This window comes from Danio rerio, chromosome 7 (genome assembly GCF_049306965.1).
Source record: "Danio rerio strain Tuebingen ecotype United States chromosome 7, GRCz12tu, whole genome shotgun sequence".
In the NCBI taxonomy this organism is placed as follows: Eukaryota; Metazoa; Chordata; class Actinopteri; order Cypriniformes; family Danionidae; genus Danio; species Danio rerio.
The window spans coordinates 70300390-70325406 of NC_133182.1; the positions used below are offsets into that span (position 1 = coordinate 70300390).

The 25017-nt window shown below is 34.1% G+C and overlaps 2 protein-coding genes across 6 annotated transcripts in view; both read left to right on the forward strand.

The window, feature by feature from the left end:
- LOC101882566 (adhesion G-protein coupled receptor G2) overlaps positions 1–11554 on the forward strand; it is a 32939-nt gene extending 21385 nt beyond the window's left edge. For all 4 annotated transcript variants that reach the window (XM_073907462.1, XM_073907464.1, XM_073907461.1 and 1 more), the window contains 5 exons: positions 1908–2032; positions 2880–3148; positions 6022–6127; positions 8670–8947; positions 10704–11554. In XM_073907462.1, coding sequence (XP_073763563.1) covers positions 1908–2032; positions 2880–3148; positions 6022–6127; positions 8670–8947; positions 10704–10828 — 903 coding nt within the window. In that variant the 3' untranslated portion in view covers positions 10829–11554. The remainder of the gene's footprint in view (positions 1–1907; positions 2033–2879; positions 3149–6021; positions 6128–8669; positions 8948–10703) is intronic.
- An 8638-nt stretch (positions 11555–20192) lies between these two features.
- Positions 20193–25017, forward strand: part of LOC101882631 (adhesion G-protein coupled receptor G5) — a 29416-nt gene continuing 24591 nt past the window's right edge. Inside the window, exons 1-4 of one of the 2 annotated variants that reach the window (XM_005166614.6) lie at positions 20193–20469; positions 20595–20726; positions 22943–23188; positions 23309–23483. In XM_005166614.6, the coding sequence (XP_005166671.2) occupies positions 20660–20726; positions 22943–23188; positions 23309–23483 (488 nt within the window). In that variant the 5' untranslated portion in view covers positions 20193–20469; positions 20595–20659. The remainder of the gene's footprint in view (positions 20470–20594; positions 20727–22942; positions 23189–23308; positions 23484–25017) is intronic. The other variant, XM_073907460.1, reaches the window with a different exon arrangement.

Consider the following 25017-nt stretch of genomic DNA (forward strand, 5'->3'; position numbering starts at 1 on the left):
ATACAGCTATTTAGCTAACATTAAAACGACTGTCATGTTTCCTATTTCCTCCGAAAGACCCGCCCTCAAGAGGCTCTGATTGGTCAGCTAATGCTGTGTAAATACAGTGTAAATATGGTCAGTCAGTGTACCTGTTAGCCGTATCAGTTTGAGCCTGAATCAGACAGAAAATGAAAAGGATGAACCTCACGCCTGCTCTCTAGAAATCCGACAAGTGTCTTTCAGATATATTCAGAATAAGTATGTGTAAGTAACATGTAACGTTCATATATCATTTGCGAGTTGATTATTTGAGATGAAAAATGCAGGGAAAGTGGCCGCATAGACAGACACTACAGTGCTGCTGAATATTGTGTGTTTACAGTCGTTTGATGGACAAATATGAATTTGTAGCTAAATTGTTAGCAGTGCCAAAGAGCATTTCTCGTTGTTTACATCCTTGTTTACGTCCTTGCTACAACATACCGTTAACGCTAGAAACTATGGATTGTAATAGATCAGTTTTAACAAATAAAAATATTTACAGGTTGTGACTCACAATCCACAGCTTCTGCTATTATGGTTGGAGCGGCTCCTTCTTTGAGGAGTTTTTTAGCCGAATTCAGCACTGAACTGAGAGAGATTCTGTAAGCTCTTCTTTATCAAATGCTAGCTATATATTTTGTATAATTCTCTGCAATATAATTAAAATTAAACTGTAAGCACTTCTCACTTTGTGTTGTGTCCTTTGGAAGCCTAAATACATAAACAGAAGAAGCTCTATCTGTGGTTTGGATGGCATTTTAGTTTTCTCTACTATAAGAAGCTTAAAGCTTCTGTTTCTTTTCGCACTTACCTCCGTATGGATGGCTTTTCCGGTGTTGCTAGTTTGCAGAGAGGGTTCAAGTCCAACAAAGAACGGTTCCAGAGAGCAGGTAGAACAAAAACAAAAAATAAAATAAATAAGTAAAAAACAGACTGAGAACGTGGTAAGATGAGAAAATGTGGTAAAAATTAGGCGGCTCCAAGGGCTTTTCTTTTTCTGGATTGGTCATTGGGTTTAGGGAAGGCGGTGGGGCAGGTCAATCTGTGCTTTTGAAAACACTTTCGGTTTTGTTTAATGAAGGGGGTGAGTGTGGGGTTCAGTCGGTAAGTCGGCCGGTCGATCGGTCAGTCTGTCGGTCAGTCGGTCAGTCAGTCAGTCAATCGGTCAGTCAGTCAGTCAGTCAATTGACAGTGGCCTCTGGTGGATTTATGTGAGAAGAGCAGGAGCTCTCTCCAGTAGTGTATGCAGGGGTACTTATCCATAATGAGCCTGGGTTGGATATTTTCAAATACGCTGCAGTCTGTGCCGTCCTGTGGCTGGCAAAATCAAAGCCACCATTTCCTTTGTGTGACATCAGATTGTGTGCCACAATCTCTGTTGTTTACATGTTTCTGAGCAATTGCCAGGGTGACCTAATACATCTGCATATAACTATGCTAAAAGGGCTTGTAACATGTATACTGATACAGGACATAAAGGATTATTCCACTTAATATCAGAACAGGGGCATCAGAATACAGCCAAACAGAACTGATAATAACCCTTTCTTGAGATGACTAATAGCTGAACATGCTTTTACGGTGATGAGTATATTTTTTATATCTATATAACGTTTACATTTTCATGTGGATAAAGTTTTTTTTCATGCATGTGTGGATGAGATTGTATTTTACATTTTTATGAAAAACACCCATTGCCTAACACAGTATGATGGAAACCAAGATGGCTGATTAGCTGTTTGATTATGATCCGAGTAAAAGTCAGCAGGACCAAAACTGACCATCATTGTTCAAGACCATTAATAAACATGCAACAACTCCTGCTCTGCTAATATAGGTATAATTAAATGTCTCATGTACTATATTCCATTCATCCCATCCAGGTTGAGGTGGGCAACAACAACATTGATGCCAGCCAGTGGGAGATCTTGTCGTACATCAGCTATGTAGGCTGCAGTCTATCTACATTGTTTTCTGCATCCGCGATTCTCTCCTTCATTTTAAACAAGTACTGTTCTTTCAGTTTTCATACACATTATTCCTTATGTTGATACTAAAAGCATCCACATACTGTAAACTGAACCAATAATACTGTAAAATACGCTATATTTTAGAAATATATTTTGATTTTATCTTATGTTGGCTAAACTTATTATCAACACCAATTTATCCAGTTTTCAGTGTCACATGATCCTTCAGAAGTCATTCCAATGCTCTGGTTTTTGTCTGGTGGTTGTTAACCCCTATGTGCTGTTAGGGATGTTTTCATCCACTGTGGGGTGATTTTGAATCTTAAAACTTCCCTCTCGCCCTGCAAACGGGAGGGAGCCCCGGGCTCGAGGATTTTATGAGCTCAGGGCTCTCTCCCGGGACAGCATGCCAAACAAGCTATATAATCAATCATCAGCTAAGTGTGAACTCATGATATGCGCTATATTACACACATTACTTACTATATTTACAGGTAGTTTTGATCAGTTTAACATTTAGTGCTAAATTAAAGTATTATTTTTATTATTGTTATTATTATTTAACCCCATAATTATTATATATTTAATATCTTACCCTAGTTTTGACAAAATACCAAGAAAATAAACAATTTTTAGCATTTATAATAATAAGAAATATTTCTTAAGTATAAAATCAATATAGTAGATGTTTTTTTTTTTGTTTTTTTTTGTAGGATCATGGGATGCTAAAGACTGGAATAGCAATGCTGAAAATTAAGTTTGCCAAATATTTATACAAATACCTAATTTTTTTTTACAATTGCAAGACTTTTATTAATAAGATCAATGTTTTAACTTGGTTTCTTAGTGAGCACTTTGACCAGTTTTATTGCGTGTGTTTCACAGGAACGTAAGGACAGAGGTGTCCAGCAGCATTCACGTGTCTCTGAGTGCTGCTCTGTTTCTCCTCAACTCGAGCTTCATGTTAAGCGAATGGGTGGCCTCACTGTCCATGAACGGACTGTGTGTGTTTATAGCTGTGACTATACACTACAGCCTGCTGTCTTCTTTCACCTGGATGGCCATTGAAGCCATGCATCTCTACCTCCTTCTGGCCAGAGTCTTCAACATTTACATCAAGTACTACATGGTCAAGCTGTCTCTGATCGGATGGGGTGAGCATCACAACCAAATAGAGCCAAAAACAAGATACAAAAAACTGCAGCCAAGGTTGTTTGTACAGTTAGAAGAAATGCTGTTTAATACCCATTTATTTGAAATAATAAAAAGCAAACTTGTGAATCATGCACTTAAGGTCGTTATGTATCAGTCCAACTTTTCAAGCATTGTCTTGATAATGATAACTCAAACTAAAATGATTGTAAAACTTAATTGATCATAACATCCTAAGATCAATTATATATACTTTTTTTGTTTTACAATCAACCTTGGGAAATCTATATATTTTTAAACATAAATTAGACAAAAAATATGTTCTGATCTTCATCTAAGTCACAACAATAGAAAAACTCTGTCTGCTTAAACTAACACCACACAAACATTATATGTTTCCATGTTTTTATTGAACGTTTATGTTAGGAGTTACTGCATGTGTGTGTGTATTAAGTGAAGTTTCACAAACTAATTTCAAGAGGAGCACGTAATATGATTGAGCATGACTGGCTTCTCATCTGTAATCAGTAATAATCCAATCAGAGTGATCCAAGCTTACTATAAATGGATCGTTTTCTCCCTACTGGTCTATCTTCGTTTTGAAAGAATCCCCCCTTCCACCCCATCTCCTCCTTTTCTTCTCTTTTCTAAGGGTATGCTCTTGAGACCTACCTGAACTCCCTTATATAAGGATATAAGGATCCCTTTTAAATTCTTATTGACCAGGTGGCAGCCTTGGGCTCAAGTATTTCCGAGCTCAGGGTTCTCTCCTGGGACAGCATGCCAAACCTTCTATACACACTAAGCATATCTAAGTGGGAACTCTTGAAAAGCATCACCTTTGTACCTGCACCCGGTCTGCATCCAGACCCCTCACGCTTCAGGGCCTGAACAGATTGCTGTTATCGACAGAAAAATTAATTCCAAAGTTTATCAAGACATTTTGCAGAAATACTCAAGACCAACTGTCTGCCAACTGCAGCTTAACAGAGGATAGTAGGGGTGTAACAGATTGTTCAGATCGTAGCGAATTCATATGGATCACAACCCACAGTTCGGAGCACTCATGACCCACAGATAAATAATTTTTTTTACTGGTAGATTAATCCTAAATTTGTTGCCTCTCGCGTCAATCAAATCACATGTATGAAAGTGTTTAGGCTTTCCTGTAACATATAACGATGATGGAAGAAGTGATGGTGTGTTATTCTGGATGTGGTGGATTTATTAGGTGTTTTCAGTCACTACTTGTTTAACCTGCATTAATGCAATCAGTGTAAGCTGCACGATAATCATTAAAAGATCGGGATCTCAACACCCACTCAACATAAACTATGATGGTGATTTGAATATGTTTATTAATTCTAAGAGATTCAGTCTTAAGTCTTTTGGGTTAGTTATGAAGTTACAAACAGTCAAAAAACACAGAAGTTAAGAAATAACAGTTTATAGTTTAGATAAAAAACCACTGATGTTTATGGTAAAGATTAAAATCACCGTCATATGCATTTAAAGATGCTTAAAAATGAAAGTTGTCAGCAGCAATTACATTATCTAACCAATAGGTGGCAACAACCAGCCATCAACAATATGCTGCTGAATAATTCTTCAAAAATTATCATAAAGCAATGAAACATGAAGTTTTATTAGTGAATAACTGAATCATTTATTAAAAATGAGACTAAATATAAATTTAAATGTACATTTTATATTACATATACACTTTATACATTTAGTGTTATTAGCAACAGTGGTAGTAACAGTGAATTTTTCACAGTTCTGAATAATTTACTATTTATTTTTTTATACAGCTGATTATTTATTCATTTTGTTTTTAATAAAATCACAGGTTCTGAGTTCTGTTTGTTAAAACCAAAAGTGTCATGCAGTACTGTTTTTGTAATAAATGGAAAGAAAATTACATTTGTCTCCTCTCCGTTTTGGCTGATTAGAAAAATAGTTTGATCTGTGACTAAAGAAACTATAATGTGACCCGAAACATGAGATTTGTGATCAGTTACACCACTAGAGGATAGGTGATGCAACATGGCAACAACCCATAACCCCATAACCCACAACCCACGCATAGAATTAAACCAATAACAAAATAGCTTTAACAGAAAAAAAATACACCTTCTGGAGTGGCCCAGTCAGTGTCCTGACCTCAACTATATTGATATGCTGTGGCATGACCTCAAAAAAGCGATTTACAGCCCAAGAATATTGCTGAACTGAAACAGTATTGTAAAGTGGAATGGTCCAAAATCCTTCCAGACTGTTGTGCAGGTCTGATTTGCTACGCTTGGTTGGGGTTATTGCTGCCAATAACTGGGGGCCCACCAGCTATTAAACCAAAATATTCACATACTTTTTTTCCACACTGCACTGTGAATGTTTACGTGTTGTGTTCATTAAACAATTGAACCAAATGTAAACATATCATATGTGTGTGGTGTTAGTATAAACAAACTATTTTTCTATTGTCGTTGTCTGTTGAAGATCAGAACAGATTTTCTGTAAAATTTATGCTGAAATCCAAATAATCCCAAAGGGTTCACGTACATCTTTTTACAACACGGTCTATTTTATTGTACTTATACTTACTTTTTAGAGACTAGTATCCATTTCCATCCCCTCTGTACTTGTGTTTATATTTGTTAACACTCGTAATTGTTCACCAAACAATGTTGATAGATTTTTCAAGATTTGAAAGGTTTACACTGGGATAATTGGTCCAACCAAAGTATGTTTTCAAGTTACAAAGTGTAACAAAGTATGCACAAAGAAACTGACCATGATTTTATAAAACTAGAAACATAAAAAAGGTTTCTTCAGTTTTGTGGCTCATCCTGCAATCTCTTTCTCTTAATAACAGGAGTCCCTGCTGCTGTGGTTGGAAGTTTGCTGTCGCTTCAAAGCCATTATTCTTTTTATGGCAACAAAGAAATCAAGTTATCCAGTTCTAATCTAACAAATGCATTGTAAGTCCTTATATTTCATCTACATTTTTCATTTAAACAGCTTTCAGCTCTATTTTTGCATTTTTTATAACATTGTTAACATGTTTTGTACATTACACAGTATTTAACTGTGATATGAACTGTATTTTACTGTAGGACAGTTATGCAGTATGTAACTGTATTTTAAAGTTTCATTGTGAAAATGACTGTATAGTTTACAGTAAGCAGTAAGCAAGATAAATGGTGCTGTAAATGAAAATACAGCATTTTTGCTGTAGATGATTTAGTCAGTGGTGAACTGAAATGTACTGTAATATGTATAAAATTTTACAGTAGGACAGGTATGCAGTCTATTACTGCATTTTAAAGTTGCATTTTTTAAAATACTGTATATTTTACAGTAAATATAAAAATACTGTAAATAGAGCAAGATAAATGGTGCTGTAAATCTAAATACAGTATTTTTGCTTTTTGCTGTAATTGAATTTACAGTAAGTTACCAGTGAATTGAAATGTAATATAAACTGCATTTTACTGTAGAAGAGTTATACAGCATTTTACTGTATTATAAAGTTGCTTTAGAATAGAAATAACGTTATCCAGTTCTAATGCTACAAATGCATTGTAAGCCCTTATATATATCATCTACATTTTTCATTTAAACTGGCTTTCAGCTCTTTTTTGCATTTTTTTATTACATTGTTAACTTTTTCTGTAAATTACACATTGTTTTACTGTAGAACAGTTATGCAGTATGTTACTGTATTTTAAAGTGGCATTGTGAAAATAACAGTATAGTTTACAGTAAGCAGTAAGCAAGATAAATGGTGCTGTAAATGTAAATACAGTATTTTTGCTGTAAGTGATTTACAGTAAGTTACTGGTTAACTGAAATGTACTGTTAGGACAGTTATGCGGGCAGTTACGGCATTTTAAAGTTGCATTATGAAATTTACTGCATATTTTACAGTAAATAAATAAAATACTGTAAATACAGCAAGATAAATGGTGCTGTAAATATACAAATACAGTATTTTTGCTTTTTGCTTTAATTGATTTACAGTAAGTTATCGATTAACTGAGATGTAATATGAACTGTATTTCACTGTAGAACAGTTATACAGCATGTTACTCTTTTATAAATTTGCTTTGTAAAAAATCACTATATATTTTACAGTAAAGACATACAATACTGTATATATATATTTACAGCAACATAAATAGTGCTGTAAATGTAAGTACAGTATTTTTGCTCTAATTGATTTACAGTAAGTTACCGTAGAGTCTTCAGGACATTGTTAACAGTGTAGCCCTCTTTGGACTCTCTTTTGACGGTCCATGCGCAGAGCGCAAAACGCAGGGCGCAAACGCTTTCAGGGCGTTTCCGAACGCATTTTTGCTAATTTACGGATGGGAAAATGCGCTTTTCGACCAAGGCTCATGGGCTAAAAGGGTTGAGTTTATTTTCTTAATGAGTTATAGGTGTGTTTTGAGAATAAACCAATTAGAGTCTCATCTCCCATTCCCTTTAAGAGCAGCTGCGTTGCGCCAAGAGCGCATTCGCTATTTACAGGATGCAAAGTAAGTCTAAGTGGAAAAAATGAGCATTTCATAAGCAAGCAGTTTACAGTTAACAGTTTTTTAACAGAAAACTGTTAAACAGAGCATCTACTGGGTGAGAATGAGAGATAATGGAACTACTTTCACTTTCGCTCTTGGATAGGGAAACCTTTACGCACGGACATCAATTAGTCTATAAATAATTAATTTAATTTGTTAAGCGCAAAGATTTGTTTCAAAACTATTTCTAAATTCAGTTCTAATTTCTAGCATATGAATAAATGAACAATAATGACCAAGTGTGGTCAAAATACTGAGTTATTTCCAAATACACCTGCCATGCCCCATATGGTCTAAAACCTGACAGGTGGGCAAATCTAAGCTTATTTTTAATAAAACAAATATAAATATAGATATATTAAATAATACTGCTAATAATAATAACATTATACAAAAGCAAATTGTTATGAATGAACTTAAAAAGCCTCCCGAGATGAAGAAGACATAAAAGCAGTGATTTTTCATAATTATGTAGGCTAGAAAATAATATGTTTTGTAATATTTTAATCCTTTATATTTATATCCTATATCTATTCTTATTATATCCTATATATATCCTTAATATTTAAATTTTTTCACATGTAAAGATATTTGCCTATTGGTCTCTTGTGTGTATTAAGCAGTGTGTAAGCGAGGCACAACTCTGTGCCGGAGTTTAGACCGGGTTAGTTTTGGTCTAATGAAAAATCTATTATAGTTTCTCAAAATAGCAACGCGCCAGCGGTCCGCCTTAGAACGCCTTCCTTTTTAGACCAGAATGCCTATGGGCGCACAAATAAGCGCTAATGCATTTGCTATTTAAACATTGTAGCACAACTCCTCAAAACGACTCTTGCGCCAAGCTGAAACTAGCAAAAGAATATTGCGCCGCGTCTAGCGCCACACTGCGCCGGGTGTATGATAGGGCCCTTTAACTATCAGAAATGTGCACCGTGTTTTACAGCTGCTGGATCACAGAGCCTCTCATCCTGTACGGCGTGAACCTTTCCTACGTCTCTGTCGTATTCCTATTCAACACAGTAGTCCTGATCACAGTGTCCAGACAGATCTTCAAGCTGAAGCAAGTGGACAGTAAGAATAAGTTCAAATCCCTGAAGGATGCCATCACAGTGCTGGGGCTCATGTGTCTGCTGGGTTCATCATGGGGCTTGGTCTTTCTTGGCTCTGGATATACCAACTACCCTGTACTCTACCTATTCTGCATTTCAAATACATTGCAAGGTAAGTTTTTCTAATGAGGGCTAGTCACAAAATCTTTAGTCACGGCTTATCATCATCAAATATTTCACACTTGTAATTTATAACTGCAGTAAGTGTAAAAACCTTGCAGAAGCACTCACTGTAAAACAAAAGCAAACAAAAAAATCTGTCGATTACCATTTTTCATATATATCATGAATTACTGTTTTTCAATTTAATAACAGTTATGAAATGCATTATGATAGTAATATAAACCTTGATCTCTGCTCTGTCGGCTTTTGGTGAAAATTTAACTCTGCAAAGTGTAAACTGAACTCAACAGAGTGGCTTTTATTGACATAGCTGATGTATTTTGTACAAGAAATAACATAGATAAGCAGTTTTTACTGTAGCATAATAGCATAAATGAGTATACATGAGTGCTTGAATATTTTTATCCCTATCTCATTGAATATAGACTAGATACACTTACCGGCCACTATATTAGGTACACCTTACTAGTACTCCTTTTGCCTTCAGAACTGCCTTAATCGTTCATGGCATAGATTAAACGAGATACTGGAAATATTCCTCTGATATTTTTTGTCCATATTGACATGATAGCATCACGCAGTTGCTGTAGATTTGTCTTCTGCACATCCATGATGCGAATCTCTCATTCCGCCACATCCCAAAAGTGCTCTATTGGATTGAGATCTGATGACTTTGGAGGCCATTGAAGTACAGTGAGTTCAAGAAACCAGTCTGAGATGATTCGCGCTTTATGATGTGGGGCGTTATCTTGATGGAAGTAGCCATCAGAAGATGGGTACACTGTGGTAATAAAGGGATAGACATGGTCAGCAACAATACTCAGGTAGGCTGTGGTGTAAACACAATGCTCAACTGATACTAATAAGCCCAAAGAGTGCCAAGGAAATATCCATCACACCATTACACCACCCTGCCAGCCTGAACCGCTGATTCAAGACAGGGTGGATCCATGCTTTCATGTTGTTGATGCCAATTTCTTACCCCCCCCACTCCCGAATGTCGCAGCAGAAATCGAGACTCATCAGACCAGGCAACGTTTTTTCCAATCTTCTATTGTCCAATTTCGGTGAGCCTGTGCAAATTGTAGCCTCGGTTTCCTGTTCTTAGCTGACAGGCGTGGCACTCGGTGTGGTCTTCTGCTGTTGTAGCCCATCTGCCTCAAGGTTGGACGTGTTTTGCATTCAGAGATGCTCTTCCGCATACTTCGGTTGTAACGAGTGGTTATTTGAATTACTGTTGTCTTTCTATCAGCTGAAACCAGTCTGGCCATTCTCCTCTGACCTCTGACATCAACAAGGCATTTGCGCATACATGTTGTTGCCATGTGACTGGCTGATTTGCAAATTGCGTTGCTAATTTGCACTAATGAACAGTTGGACAGGTGTACCTAATAAAGTGGCCGGTGAGTGTATGTTGTTACCGTGTATGTTGTAGTTATATTTATTAAAATAAGAGCTTGGTCTCCTAACAGCTTTGTGAACAAAAAAGGATCATAAATAAAAAAAAAAATTACAAATGACAACAATTTCAACTGAATTTAATATTCATATAGTTTTCTTTGTTTTTCCCTCATAATTAAAAGTTTATTTAGCATTTTCCCTAACAATGGGGTGTACTAATTTTTGCACTATGGTTTTAAGTTATTTTGTTTTATTAATTCTAGTTTTGGCTTTGGTACTGACTAATCTGACTAATACGATAATACAGTTACAGTAATTGATTGCATTTTTTATGTTTTTGGCAGGGTTTTTTATCTTTCAGTGGACGTGCATGACAGCAAGGCCAGAGAAAAAGAAATCCACTCATGTCAAGTCTTTATCCACTGACAACAGCACCACGGAAAAAAACAAAGCAATAGAAAATACCTAATATGTAAAATCCTGCATCCAAACCGCATATATGGGGGTGATCAAAATATTCTACTGTCACTTTTTAGGACATGCCAAGCACACTAGATATTGATAGCGGACAAGGCGTAAGTGTTCAAAGCCACAGGGGACAATTCAGGCATATCTTACACTCATAATCATTCTTTTTTCTTGTAATGGACATTATAAATGGATTAACATATGGAAGAGGGAATATGTCAGCTTTCTTTTCATTCATCAACTTTGTTTTAAATCAGTATATCCACCTTTCTTCTGTATAGATATTGTATTTTGTTTGCTTTTGTGGGTTTGGGGTGACAAACCTTTTAAAAAAGATGTATAGATGTATATAGATTTTCAAAAATGTATAGATTTAGTTTCACTATTTAGTGTATGGATACGGGTTGTTGCAGAAGGATTTAATTTTGTACTAATCTCGTAGCTCCTAAATGTAATTGATCTTTTTTTACAATGTACATTTATTAAGCTCAATATTTAATTTAGTTAGCTGAATGACAATGATTTGAAAAACATTTCATGAGATCCACAAGTCATTCAGTGGGATTACTGAGTCTATGCAAAAATACTGACAACATAGTGATTCTGTCAGACGTGTACGTGGCAGAAATATATTATCTTGTTTCATTTTAACTCCTTACATTTCTCATATCTGTCAAGTTTAAACTGATGTGGTTACAAAACTATAACTAAAATAAAAAGCAAGCAGTGAACAAAACATTTATCTATATTGTTTATGCTAGTTCATGACAATAAAGTCATGCATTTTTAGTTCATATTAACCAGCATAACGTTTGATTTTAATAATGTATTATTAATATTATGTTAAACCATGATTATTAAATTCTGTACATTTATTTTAAGTACTAACATTAACTAATGAAACCTTATTTTAAACTGTGGCCAAAATGATAAAATATATAGTGAAAAAATTATATAAAATGAAGCAATGAGATTTTTATTTTAACAAAACTTACATAAATAAAGGGACTAAGCCGACAAGAAAATGAATGAATGAATGAAAACTTACATATTAATACTTATTAAATAAACGTATAAATATAAATATTATAAAACTTATATTTAAAACATTAAACATTTTAATTTTGCCTGTTTGTGAATAAATGTACAAACATATACAAAAGTAATTGTAATACTTGTACAAGATTAACTTTGCAAACTCAGTGCCAGCAATTCAAACGGATATGTATTTGCTTCCATCTAGTGGCCAGTAAAGGCAACACTGAACTCAAATGATTATTATTGATCATTAACAGAAATTTATCATGGGTTGTTATTTTATTCGATCATTTTTTTTTTTTGGCTTAGTCCCTTTATTAATCAGGGGTCATCCAACTTACCCAGGATATGCTTTATGCAGCGGATTACCTTCCAACCCAAAACTGTGAAAGGGTTGGAATTTACTTTTTGAAAATGGTATGTCATCGCTTCAAAATCGGATGTATTTTTGTTATATTATTATTATTATTATTATTATTATTATTATTATTATTATTATTATTATTATTATTATTATTATTATTATATTCAGGCTTTGAATTTTAAAAACAAAGTACACTCTAAATTCAGCCCACAAGTACAAGAATATATCTTAAAACTTGAAATGTACATATCTTAAACTGGAAAGTTCAAGAAAGAATATTAAAATGGAAAGTTCTGCACCAAATGATCACAAATGAGTGCACTGATGCAACATACAGATCCAGAAAATAAACAAAAGTAGACGCTTAAATAAACAAATAAAACTAGTTTTATTTATTTTATTTTTTTATAATATATATAATAGTAATATAGATATAATAGAAATATAACATATTATAAATGTAATTCTTAGAGGCCAAGCATATTATCAATTAAAGATAACCACAAGCCAAAAATAAACAAAATGTAAAACAAAATACATTTAAAGGGAAAAAAAAATCCAATAGCTTTTTAATTATATAATTTCTCAGTTAAATAAAGAATTAGAGTGTAATGTTTTATTCTCATCATAAAATGTATTTATTTATTTATTAATGAAGCTGCAGCAGTGAACATTTCTATATGGAGAATAATAAAAAAATATTAAAAAAATTCAGTCTGTCTGTCAAAAAAGACAGAACCAAAGCATATATTAAAAGGCATGATCCACCCAAAAAAAAACATTAAAAAACTATTTGATAATATTGTATATTATAAAATGGCTGTTGTTCATTGTTCATATTGTTGTGACTATATGCCAGACCTACTAGTTTCATCCTTGTTTTAACTGCATTTAAGGACATGGGTTATTTTACTTGAACGGCTAAAGGAATGGGAGTGGACAATTGCTTACAGACTTATTCGTAGAACTTTAGTTTAAGTACCAATTCCAACTATTTACTGCTGGCTAATTACCTGTCTATTGTTACAATATAATAGCAGTGTATATTAATTATTTTAAAATACAGCATAATCTCATTCTACATCCCTATTTCTATAGCTAAACCATTCTACCTTAATAACTATTAATAAACAGCAAATAGTTTATTGAGATAAAGGTCTCAAGGAAATGAGAAGTGCACCTTAAAGTATATTATTGTATCGGCAATGCTGCCTTTAAAAAGGTGATTAAAAAGCCTTACAAGTTTGGAATGACTCACAAAGGTGCTATAACCGTACTTTCCGAATAAACATACAGTTGAAGTCAGAATTATTAGCCCCTCTGAATTATTAGCTCCCCGGTTTATTTTTTTTCCCCCCAATTTCCGTTTAACAGAGAGAAGATTTTCTCAACACATTTCTAATCATAATCGTTTAGGAAGTCATTTCTAATAATGATTTATTTTATCTTTATCATGATGACAGTAAATAATATTTTAATAGATATTTTTCAAGACACTTCTGAACAGCTTAAAGTGACATTTAAAGACAACTTAATCAGGTTAACTAGGCAGGATAGATTAGGGTAATTAGGCAAATCATTGTTTAATGATGGTTTGTTCTGTAGACAAAATATTAAAAAATATAGCTCAAAGGGGCTAATAATTTGGACCTTAAAATTGCTTTTAAAAAATTTTAAACCGCTTTTACTCTAGCCAAAATGAATTTTAAAAAAAGACTTTCTCCAGAAGAAAAAATATTAGCGGAAATACTGTGAAAATGTCCTTGCTCTGTTAAACATCATTTGGAAAATATTTTTAAAAGGAAAAAAAAAATCTAAGGAGGGCTAATAATTCTGACTTCAACTGTCTTTTTCTTTGTATAAATAGAGATCGATACAGCTAATAAGATCCAAAGTGCTCAATTCCAAGTATTCATATTCTATATCGCATAAAACATTACTGAAAACATTGACAAAATGAAATGGCCTGTCCAGAGTCCTGACCTACTGAAAGAAAATAGAATGCAATATGCATATATGCAATATTATAAAAATCACAGAATTGAAAAATGCCAAATGTCAGGGCTCTTAATATCAGTGTGTAGTGCTTAAAAGCTTCTGTTGCACAGTATTTGTTTTTTCCATTTTTCATTTGTGAAACATTAGTGTGTTCATGCTAAAACTTCCAAAAAAGAAAAAAGTGCACTGGTCTAAATGTGGACACCTCATGCACCATCTCAGGTTTTTACTTTTTGATCAGGGTGGAGCTTGCTCAAAAAGATAGTTCACCCAGAAGTGAAAATTTTGTCATCATTTATCACGCTTCAGCTGTCACAAACCAGCTTGAACCAACTAACCACAAAAGAAGATACTCGGAAAAACATGCTAAAAAAACAGAAACCACTGATGTCCGAAGTGTTTGTTTTCCCAACTATTGATGTCAGTGGTTACCACTTTCCAGCTTTCCTCAGAACATCTTTGTTTGTGCACTGTTAACAATTTCCTGTAGAAATTACAGTAACTTACTGGCAGCAGTTTGTAAAAAAATACAGTGTTAACAATGTTAACAATTAAAATACCATTTTATCTTTATTTATTCTCTTCTCACATATTTTCTAAAATAAAGAATACCTGTAGTTCATTTTTCATTTGTCTATTGTAAAACAATCCAAATGCTAAGTTGTTGTACATATCAGTGTTCACCAAAACAAAAGAAACTCATATTGGATAGGTAAGTAATTAACGGTGGAGTAATTTTTCTCTTTCTCTTTAATGACAAAATGACATGTACTCAGCTCCGTCATTTGGAACTTTTTTTTACATAACCTATGAGTCGATAGGAAAATTCAAATCTTCCTGTAAACAATTTGCATTGAATTTATTTTTATGGTTGTAATTTACATTCGTACGGCATCCATCCACGTAATCTCCAGTTCTGCTTTTAGTTGATAGGGTTGTCACTAGGGCTCTTTCTCTTCGCTGCTGATGCACCGAATATTCAGGCAACCTAAATTTATCAGCCAAAAATGGTGTTTACAGATTAAAATTTACATTGCTCAACATTACTGCAACATTTTTAGATGGAGATAAATTCTCTGTTAAATCAGTTAACAGTACTGACGATGTTCTGTCCAATAGAAACCAAAACATCTTAATTGAACTGCGCAATAGATGCTCTCAAGAACTACTTGCAGATATCAAGAGCACAGACATTTGGCATAATTGTTACAAACATAGAAAAGTCAGTGGATCTTTTTCCAGTTTCTTCCACAGTTCATGACCGTAGCTAACTGAGCGATGGCTTTGTTGATCTTTTGACTTTGTTAAAAGATTGTTAAGTTAAGGTCAGGACTCTGGGCAGGCCATTTCATTTTGTCAATGTTTTTCGTTTAAAGGAATTGCATAATCTACAGTGAAAATAATGCACTGAATCTCAACGGGTCAATCGGTTCAACACTGCAGCTGAAATTGTGCACCAATTCAGCGCTGAAGAGGACAAAGATTTTGTCATATAGTTTCCCAACATTTAGGAGACTTTAAAGAATGACCAAACCTCTCCGAAAATTATAAATATTTTAAAATAGGCACTATCCTTATAAATAAACTGCATAGTTGCAATCTAAACAACTACATACTCAACTAAAAAAGCCTCAAAAGTACATTATGTTGTCCAACAGCAGCAACATTTTCTTTGGCTCTCGGTAAAGGCAGTTGCACTTTTTTCCTTTCTGTCCTATATCTCTCCTGGCTGGCTCCTCTTGTCTCGTCTTATTCTATCTCTGAGGCTCTCTGTGCCCTGCTATCCAAACGAATAAGGAATTATGGATTTTTCAACTGGTCTCTGAATGCAATTGACGCCATCTTCTTGACGAGAAGTTTGGGCTCGGGAGAGCCCACTTGTCCTGCAGGGACGTTTGCAGCTGAATACGTGATGGACAGGTGGGAGAAGTGGCGCGTTGTGTGCCTGGCTGCTCTACACCCTAGAGGATATTGAAAATATCTATTTATTAGAAACTTTGATAACAGAGTTAGAACAGGGTTGGATAACATCGGGGTGAAACTAGCAGCTTTGCAACAAGATTTGGCCAGACCTGGAGACTAGTGACGGACTTTAAATGTCTGTAAAATTGGCAGATATTGACCTAAATTTCTTCTCTTCCGGCTTCCTCATGCTTATCAGCAGAAAGAATCAAAAGGCCTTGACTAACGTTTGCTGATTAGCATATTGTGTGGAAAAAGAACTGGTCCAAAGTGTTCTTGACAGGTAACATTGTGTTTATCATCAAACTGGGTAAACACTAAACCAAAAACTTGTACAAGAAAAGTCAGCAAAAGGTAAAGGAGGAAGTGTCATGGTTTGCTGGTGGTTTCTGAAGCAGCAGTTGGGCCTTTGGTAAATTTACATGCCAGAGTGAATGCAAATGTTTATTAGAAGCTCCTCTAGCAACATACAGTACATCCCTGGTGTTCATCTCCTACTCAGTAAGTCATTGTAATGCATGAGCCTTATCAATCAGCAAAATGGGTAAAGCAGTTCCTTGAAACAAAAAAAAAAACATTTAAAAAAATGTAATGGCCAGTCCAGCGTCCTGACCTAAACTTTAACATTTTGAGGAAAATCCTTGGCACCAAATTAATCGCTAACAAAGCTACAGTCATGAATCATGAAAGAAACTGAAAGAAGAAAGAAACTAGATCAAACCAGAGTGATGTGAGAGACTAGCGAAGTCCTGTAAAAGCAAATATGGGTTGAAGTCATTCAAAGCAAGGTCTTGTATACGTCATGCAAATTTCTGACTGCTTAACCTTCAGAGATTTTAGTTTGAATCTTTCCTCCAACCTTTTGATTGTGGTATTTTGAAGGGGTGAAAGGGTGCACTAAAATAAAACACTTTCTATCGCATAATGAATTTTAGCAGCAAATATAATACTGTAAAGCAGAAAAGTCAGTTCATCCAGTTGATTGAGGTTCTATTGGATTTAAAGATAAAGCTGAAATAGTGCCATGGTAGCTGGGGCTTTCAGATTATGTAGCTAAAAGACTCAATTGCTTTACAAATGTCCATTTGCTGCAAGGCTGAGTACAAGTATAAAGTGTAAAGTGCGTCATTGGGCACAACTTATTTATTTTATCCATGAGGCAATACGAAAATGAGTACAAATGTTCCTGTTAGCAATTTGATTTTAATGTGTATTAAAATCAACAGTTTGATTTTAATTGATTATAATGTCCAGCAAATTATTTCCAGGAAATCAAGGGGCAGAGATTATTTCAAAATCACCACCACCAACTTGAACTGCCGGTACAAAGCAGGATACACACAAATGAGCTTTGCTGGTTGTTCATACTCATTCATTCTTTTTCTTTTTGGTTTAGTCCATGGGTGTCCAAACTCAGTCCAGGAGGGCCGGTGTCCTGAGTTTAGCTCACTTGCTTCAACACACCTGCCAGGATGTTTCTAGTATCTAGTAAGAGCTTTATTAGCTGGTTCAGGTGTGTTTGATTAGGGTTGGAGCTAAGCTCTCCAGGACACCGGCCCTCCAGAACCGAGTTTGGACACCTCTGGCTTTGTCCCTTTATTAATCTGCGTTCACCACAGCGGAATGAACCGCCAACTTATTTAGCATAAGTTTTACACAGGGGATGCCCTTCCAGCTGCAACCCATCACTGCGAAACTCATACTACTTTTTTTTATAATGAGCTGAATGAACACACTTCTTAAGTCTTTTTTATTAATTAAACAATTAATTATGTTCAATCAAGGTTTTACATTAACATCTGCCAACCCGCCACCTCCACTAGCCACTTTGACCGGATGAAAATATTTTTTAAATTGCCAGTACTGCCTCATCACTAAAGATTAGAACTTTTGTTTAAGATCATTTGTCAATATGTGTATAAATGCGATCAGCACGACTGATAACGTTTGTGCGAGCAAAAGAAAGCAGTTGAAAACTGAATGAGAGGATGATCAGGCTTTTAATATCGCACAGTGTTTTCGCCTGCTTTCTTTCGCTTATAGTTAGTTTTGTTAATGTGTTTTAATTACCATCATTTACAATAACATTGTTTTGATATGAGATTAACTCTCTATTTAGGTATAGTTATCTGGTGATCTGGGACATATATTTTTATATTTATACAACAGTTTTGTCTGGTTCTCAAATCTGATTGGCTGATAGCCGTGATAAATTTAAGTAATATCAGCACCTGTACAGCCTCTTTACCCCTTCGTGTATTACTCCGCCCACATATAGCCAGCAACAAGCAGACACTACAGATCTAGTTTAAAAGATGCTTGCTCAGCTGTTTAACTGTCAGCTTATGATTTGAACCCAAGGTGGAAAAAAGAAGTTGCTCATACAAAAGGGTTTTTGAGACTCTCCATGATTAATTAAGTTTTTATATACACAATTATGCCGTCAAACTGTTGTATAAACGCAATATCACACTCGTAGCAGTACGTTGCGTACATGTATGTATATATATATATATATATATATATATATATATATATATATATATATATATATATATATATATATATATATATATATATTGTGCTTGTTTTGACACGTTATTTAAATCTTGGGGTAAGGAAATAATGTTTAGTGTGGCCAGAGAAAAAAAAAAAGATTATAAAAAACACCATGAAAGCAAATTTTTCATTCACAAATAGAAAATCACAAATAATTACCCATCTTTTGCTCCTTTTAAACTGATATTTAACTCCCTCCGAAAATCACTTCATCTTTTTAAGAATTAAAAAAAATCTAAGATTCCTGAAATATTATGCAGATGCATTTAAAGAAGATTCTCGATTTTAGTTGCTTTTCTTATGGTTATTTGTTTAAGTGTCATTGTAATTTCATTGATTTGTTTAATTTAGTTTGTTTAATTTAGTATTTTTTGTTTTATTATTATATTATTATCATGAATACTATTATTCTATTATTATTTTCCACTTTCTGTCGAATGGGATAATGTGTAGTTGAATGTGATTTTATATTTTTTTCTTATGACTATGTACATTATTAACCTTTTATTAATAATTTTATATTAATAATAATAACCTTTTATTATTAACCCTAAGATCTGTCTGTGATCCCCTGGACATAATCATGTTTTTGTATTGTCAGTTTAAGCAATAATTAATAAAAAAAAAATTAATAACAGAAAGCTGGAAAAATAAAACAAAAGATAATCAAAAGATAACAAATAAAAGTAAACTTCTTAAAGACATTTTTTTATTAATTCTCCATCTATACATACTCAAAAAATTAATTCTGCTGCTTGTTCGAATTACTTATTCAGACTGCCTATTTAACTATTCTTCAGTTTTTTTGGAGGGTCAAGTTTATTGTTTTACGCTCAATTCACTTAAATTTGTAAAAACAGTTAACTTAATCGATTTGTGTTTACACAACATGAAGGGATTAAGTTAACTTATTCAATATTTTTACACATTTAAGTGGATTGAACAAAATACATAAATTGTCAGTGAAAAAACTAAAGAATTGTGTTGTTCAAGTTCATTTTAAATAAGTAGCTTGAACAAACAGCAAACATAAATGTTTTTGAGCGTAACATTTCTCAAGTAAATGTCTTATAGACGTACAGCAGAACAGAAAACACTTTTTTTTTAAATACACATTTAACATAAAAAACATTCCGAATCTTTGCGATTCTTCACCTGCAATTCTGAATGTGGGACAAAAAATGCATTTACAAAAAGAAAAAAGACCGTTTGGGATAAAAAAAATTTAAATAAATCCATGTGCTTTTTAACGTAATGAGACTATAAAACGCAAACAGTCTAACTGACATGAGATCTAAAAAAACAAACACCAGCATGGATTATTACAAATAAACAGTGGAAACTTCCTCAGTAGAACAGTGGGTTTTCCCCCCACAAGATCATACAACTTTGCATATCTAAACCCAAGACCAGGTAAGACAACTACCAACACAAACAACTCTTCTGTCATCACCGAAACGCAGACCAATGACAAGCTCTGTTCATTAGACTGATCTAGTCTTTTTACAACCGTTCAGTCAGCAGCATTATGTCAATGATTGTCATTAAAAGTGAAAAAACATTTTGACAAGGCTTGACATTGTATTCTGCTGATGGGAAATGTGCCTGGATACATCAGAAACCACAATATTTGAGTGAGGTTGAATATTCAACTCTGCGTGTGAATTCTAAAGCGATCATACAGAACTCTCAACACTTCAACCAGCTCAGAAAACAGCACAGTGAGTAAACCAATTTCTTCTTTTCTGCATGCAGATTGTTCTTTTTATTAAGACATTTGACAAGATGTTAATAACTGACTAAACGTGCTGCTAATGTATGACAGATTTGATTTATTTTTCTTCAGGTCAGCTTTATAATTTCCATGTCTGTATTTTTGCCTGATAAACTACCTGCCACATAGCTGAAGAGATGATACTGTTTTTATTTTTTGTCATGCCTGGCCTGGGTTTTATTTCTGGGACACAAACTGAAATGGGTAACTATTAAAACACTTGCCTTCTCATAATCATTTTATTATGTTAAATGACTCAAATTACTTACAAGTCTGTTATGTTGAATTTGTCAAGCATCAAGGATGAGATTTCCAACTGGCATAAACGTCTTCATGAAATGAAAAAATGTTGATATTACATTTACAGCAGGGGAAATCGAGGCTAGTCGTCAGGCTTGTGAATATTCCACTGTTTTATGTACTTATGAAACAGTTTTTCATACTAAATACTTGAACTATACTTACTAAAATGTAGTTTATAAACACTAATTCTTTCATACATTCTAGTATGAAAAAAAACTGTGAAAATTTTAGTCTAGTGTAAAAATTATAACAAATTATATAACTATTATAATATATATATATATATATATATATATATATATATATATATATATACACACATACATACATACATACATACATACATACATACATACATACATACATACATACATACATACATACATACATACATACATACATCGATCGATCGATCGATCGATCGATCGATCGATCGATCGATAGATAGATAGATAGATAGATAGATAGATAGATAGATAGATAGATAGATAGATAGATAGATAGATAGATAGATAGATAGATAGATAGATAGATAGATAGATAGATAGATAGATAGATAGATAGATAGATAGATAACAGTTCTCATTTCTAAAGATGACAGTAAATAATATTTGACTAGATATTTTTCAAGACACTTCTATACAGCTTAAAGTGACATTTAAAGGCTTAACTAGTTTAATTAGGTTAACTAGGCAGGTTATGGTAATTGGGCAAGTTATTGTAAAACGATGGTTTGTTCTGTAGACTATCGAAAAAAAATTATAGCTTAAAGGGGCTGACAATTTTGTCCTTTAAAGGTTTTTTTTTTTTTTTTGTAAATTTAAAACTGCTTTATTTTTAGCTGAAGACTTTCTCCAGAAGAAAAAATATTATCAGACATACTGTGAAAATATCCTTGCTTTGTAAAACATCATTTGGGAAATATTTTAAAAAGAAAGAAAAAAATCACTATACACAAACACAAAGACACACAGACACACAGACACACAGACACACACACACACACACACACACACACACACACACACACACACACACACACACACACACACACCTATAATTAATTAGTATTTTGTGCTGCAATTTTATCTTTTAATAGTTTTTTAAATTTCATCAAATGATTTTCAAATGCACTGCAAAAAATGCTCTTCTTAGATTTTTTTTTTTGTTTGTTTGTTTCTAGTCCAAATACCTATAAATTCCTAAGTAAGTAAAGAAGCATTTTCTAGACAAGCAAAAAATATTGAAATATATCAGAAATAATATGACAAAATTAAGTGAGTTTTTCCTTAACCAGCTAAATAATCTGCCAATGTGGTAAAGCAAAGCAAGGCAATTTATAGAGCACAATTTTACACAACAAAATAAAAGTTTAAAAAATATAAGAAAAGGAAATATATATGTAACACTAAAAAAACTCACTTAATTTGAGCATATTATTTCTTTAAAAATATATATTTTTTGCTGGTTTAGAAAATTCTTCTTGATTTGGACTAGAAACAAGACAAAATATCTAAGTAAGAAAATCCGTTTTTTACAGAGTATGTCTGATATATTTTTGGAAATATGAGCAATTAAAAAATATATTATAATGATTATTATTTTTACTCCAATTGTTAAAACAGGGCATTTTACTGTACGTCACTTTTTATTATTTTGATGCTTGACCATGTCTTTTTGTATTTGACCTGTGTATTTATGACACTGTAATGTTAGCATCAGGAATAGAATTGTTATGACTTTCTTTTAAAAAACTAAATTTGAACAAGGTATCTGAAATCAACATTCAAAACCATTGGTAGAAAAAAAGGAAGAAACAGTATGAGATGACAGTTAGCCATGCTTTCCCCTACAGCAGGGGTCATCAATCTTGGTCCTGGAGGGCCGGTGTCCCTGCAAGGTTTAGTTCTAACTTGCCTCAACACACCTGCCTGGATGTTTCAGTATACCTAAAACCTTGATTAGCTTGTTCAGGTGTGTTTGATTAGGGTTGGAGCTAAAATCTGCTGGACACCGGACCTCCAGGAACAAGTTTGGTGACCCCTGCCCTACAGTATAAATAATTTTTCACAAACTTACATTGCCCTGTATAATTCTGTGTAATTTGTGTTTGCCAGGAAATGTTACACTGCAAAATTACCAAACAGTAATACATATTGATATCTCACTGAACTCTGGACACCGCATTACTATTGAGGACGGAGTAAATAAATTACAGTGTAATTACAGTTCATTAACAATCCCATGTTATGCTGAGTGCTCCCATAACAACTTTGTAAACAAAAACTTGACCGACCCACAACAAAGTCAAATATTTGTGACGGATAACTATAAGAACTACACTACAATAAGATTCACCATACGTAAGACTTCTTTTCTTCCATTGCATCTAACCAGCTAAACAACAGCATTTGTGACAAATGTGCAACTGAGAATAATGATTTGATTCACTCATGACAACATGTTTTCCTTTCATCTTACAGCAGACACTACAACCAATTGTACTGTGGTTAAATGTTGGCCGGAAGAAATAAGTAACCTCCTGAAAACGAAAGAAAGTCAAATGGTTTTCCCGAAAGACGTGAAAAACATTAACAATGTTAAAAACATGTGTGGAGCTGTGATCTTAAACGAAACTGTGACGGACACCTACATTAGGTAAAAGTATTGTTGTTAAGTATTTTAAAGTGCACAGTTCTTTAGTTAAGTGCTTCAAAGCTTGTTTCTGGTGGCTTCTACCTTCCTTATCTGACGCAATTAAATGTACAGTTCCCGGTAAAGTCTAGATCGGATACACGGCTGGCTGGATATGCGATATACACATCAATATAGCAGCATTTTGTATGACACTGTATGACAATAATAATTATGTTTATAGTACTGTGATGGTTGGGTTTAGGCTTGGGGTGGGGGTAGACATTAAAAATACAATTTATTGGGTAATTTAATAGATGGCATAAATAATACTCGGTACAACTACTGTTTTTACGTTACTGTGGCCGTTGGGTTTAGGGTTGGGGTGAGGGTTAGACGTTAAAAAATACATTTTATTGGGTAATTTAATAGATAACATAAATAATACTCGGTACAACTACCGTTTTATGTTACTGTGGCTGTTAGGTTTAGGGTTGGGGTGAGGGTTAGACGTTAAAAAATACATTTTATTGGGTAATTTAATAGATAACATAAAATACTAGGTACAACTACTGTTTTTACCTTACTGTGGCTGTTGGGTTTAGGGTTGGGTAGGGGTAGGCATTAAAAAATAAATTTTATTGGGTAATTTAAAGGGCACCTATGGTAAAAAATCTACTTTTCAAGCTGTTTGGACATACATGTGTGTAAGTATAGTGTATATACTGTCATATTGGGGTGATATAAACACACCCAGTCCTGTTTTTTCAAATTTAACAACATAAAAACGGTGGATTAATTGGAGCGGTTTTCAGATCGACCGCAACTTTACGTAGGAGTGCGGTCCCTCCGCCCACCAATATTAATTGACAGCTGCGCGCATTAACATGTCTCCGTAGTAATGCATATAATCATATCGACAAGACAGGACGAGCGCAAAGCAACCGGAAATAAAAGGTCTGTTCAGTTTGCTAGGATCATCATCAAACATGATCAGGTGTGAGTTTTACAAGTTTAACATGTTTTAAACGTGTGCACGTGTGTAATGAAGTGCAGCCATTCACTTCAGATTTACTTCATTAGCACAGCTTCGTGTCTTTCTCACTGTCTCTCTGTGTGTGTGTGTGTGTGTTTGTGTGTGTGTTTGTGTGTGTGTGTGTGTGTGTGTGTGTGTCTGCGTGTCTATGCTATGTATGTGTGTGTGTGTTTGCGCTACTTGTCTGTGCTATGTGTGTGTGTGTGTGTGTCTGCCTGCGTGTCTACGCTATTTATGTGCATGAGTGTCTGCGCTATGTGTCTTTGCTATGTGTGTGTGTGTCTGCGCTGTGTGTGCATGAACTCATTGTTGCAACTCCACAAAAAATCCATCAAATACTGATTGGTAAAGTTCTTACTGTAGTATTTCTCACAAATGTTACGTGAGATCTGCTTCCTGAGGCAGCCGAGGGCGGCGATTGAGGCATGTTGCCGACAGGCATGTGGGATCGGTGGGCGGGGATGACTCGCCTTAAAGGCCCAGTGCAAAAAAACAGCAACAACCTTTTCACAGCTATAATAC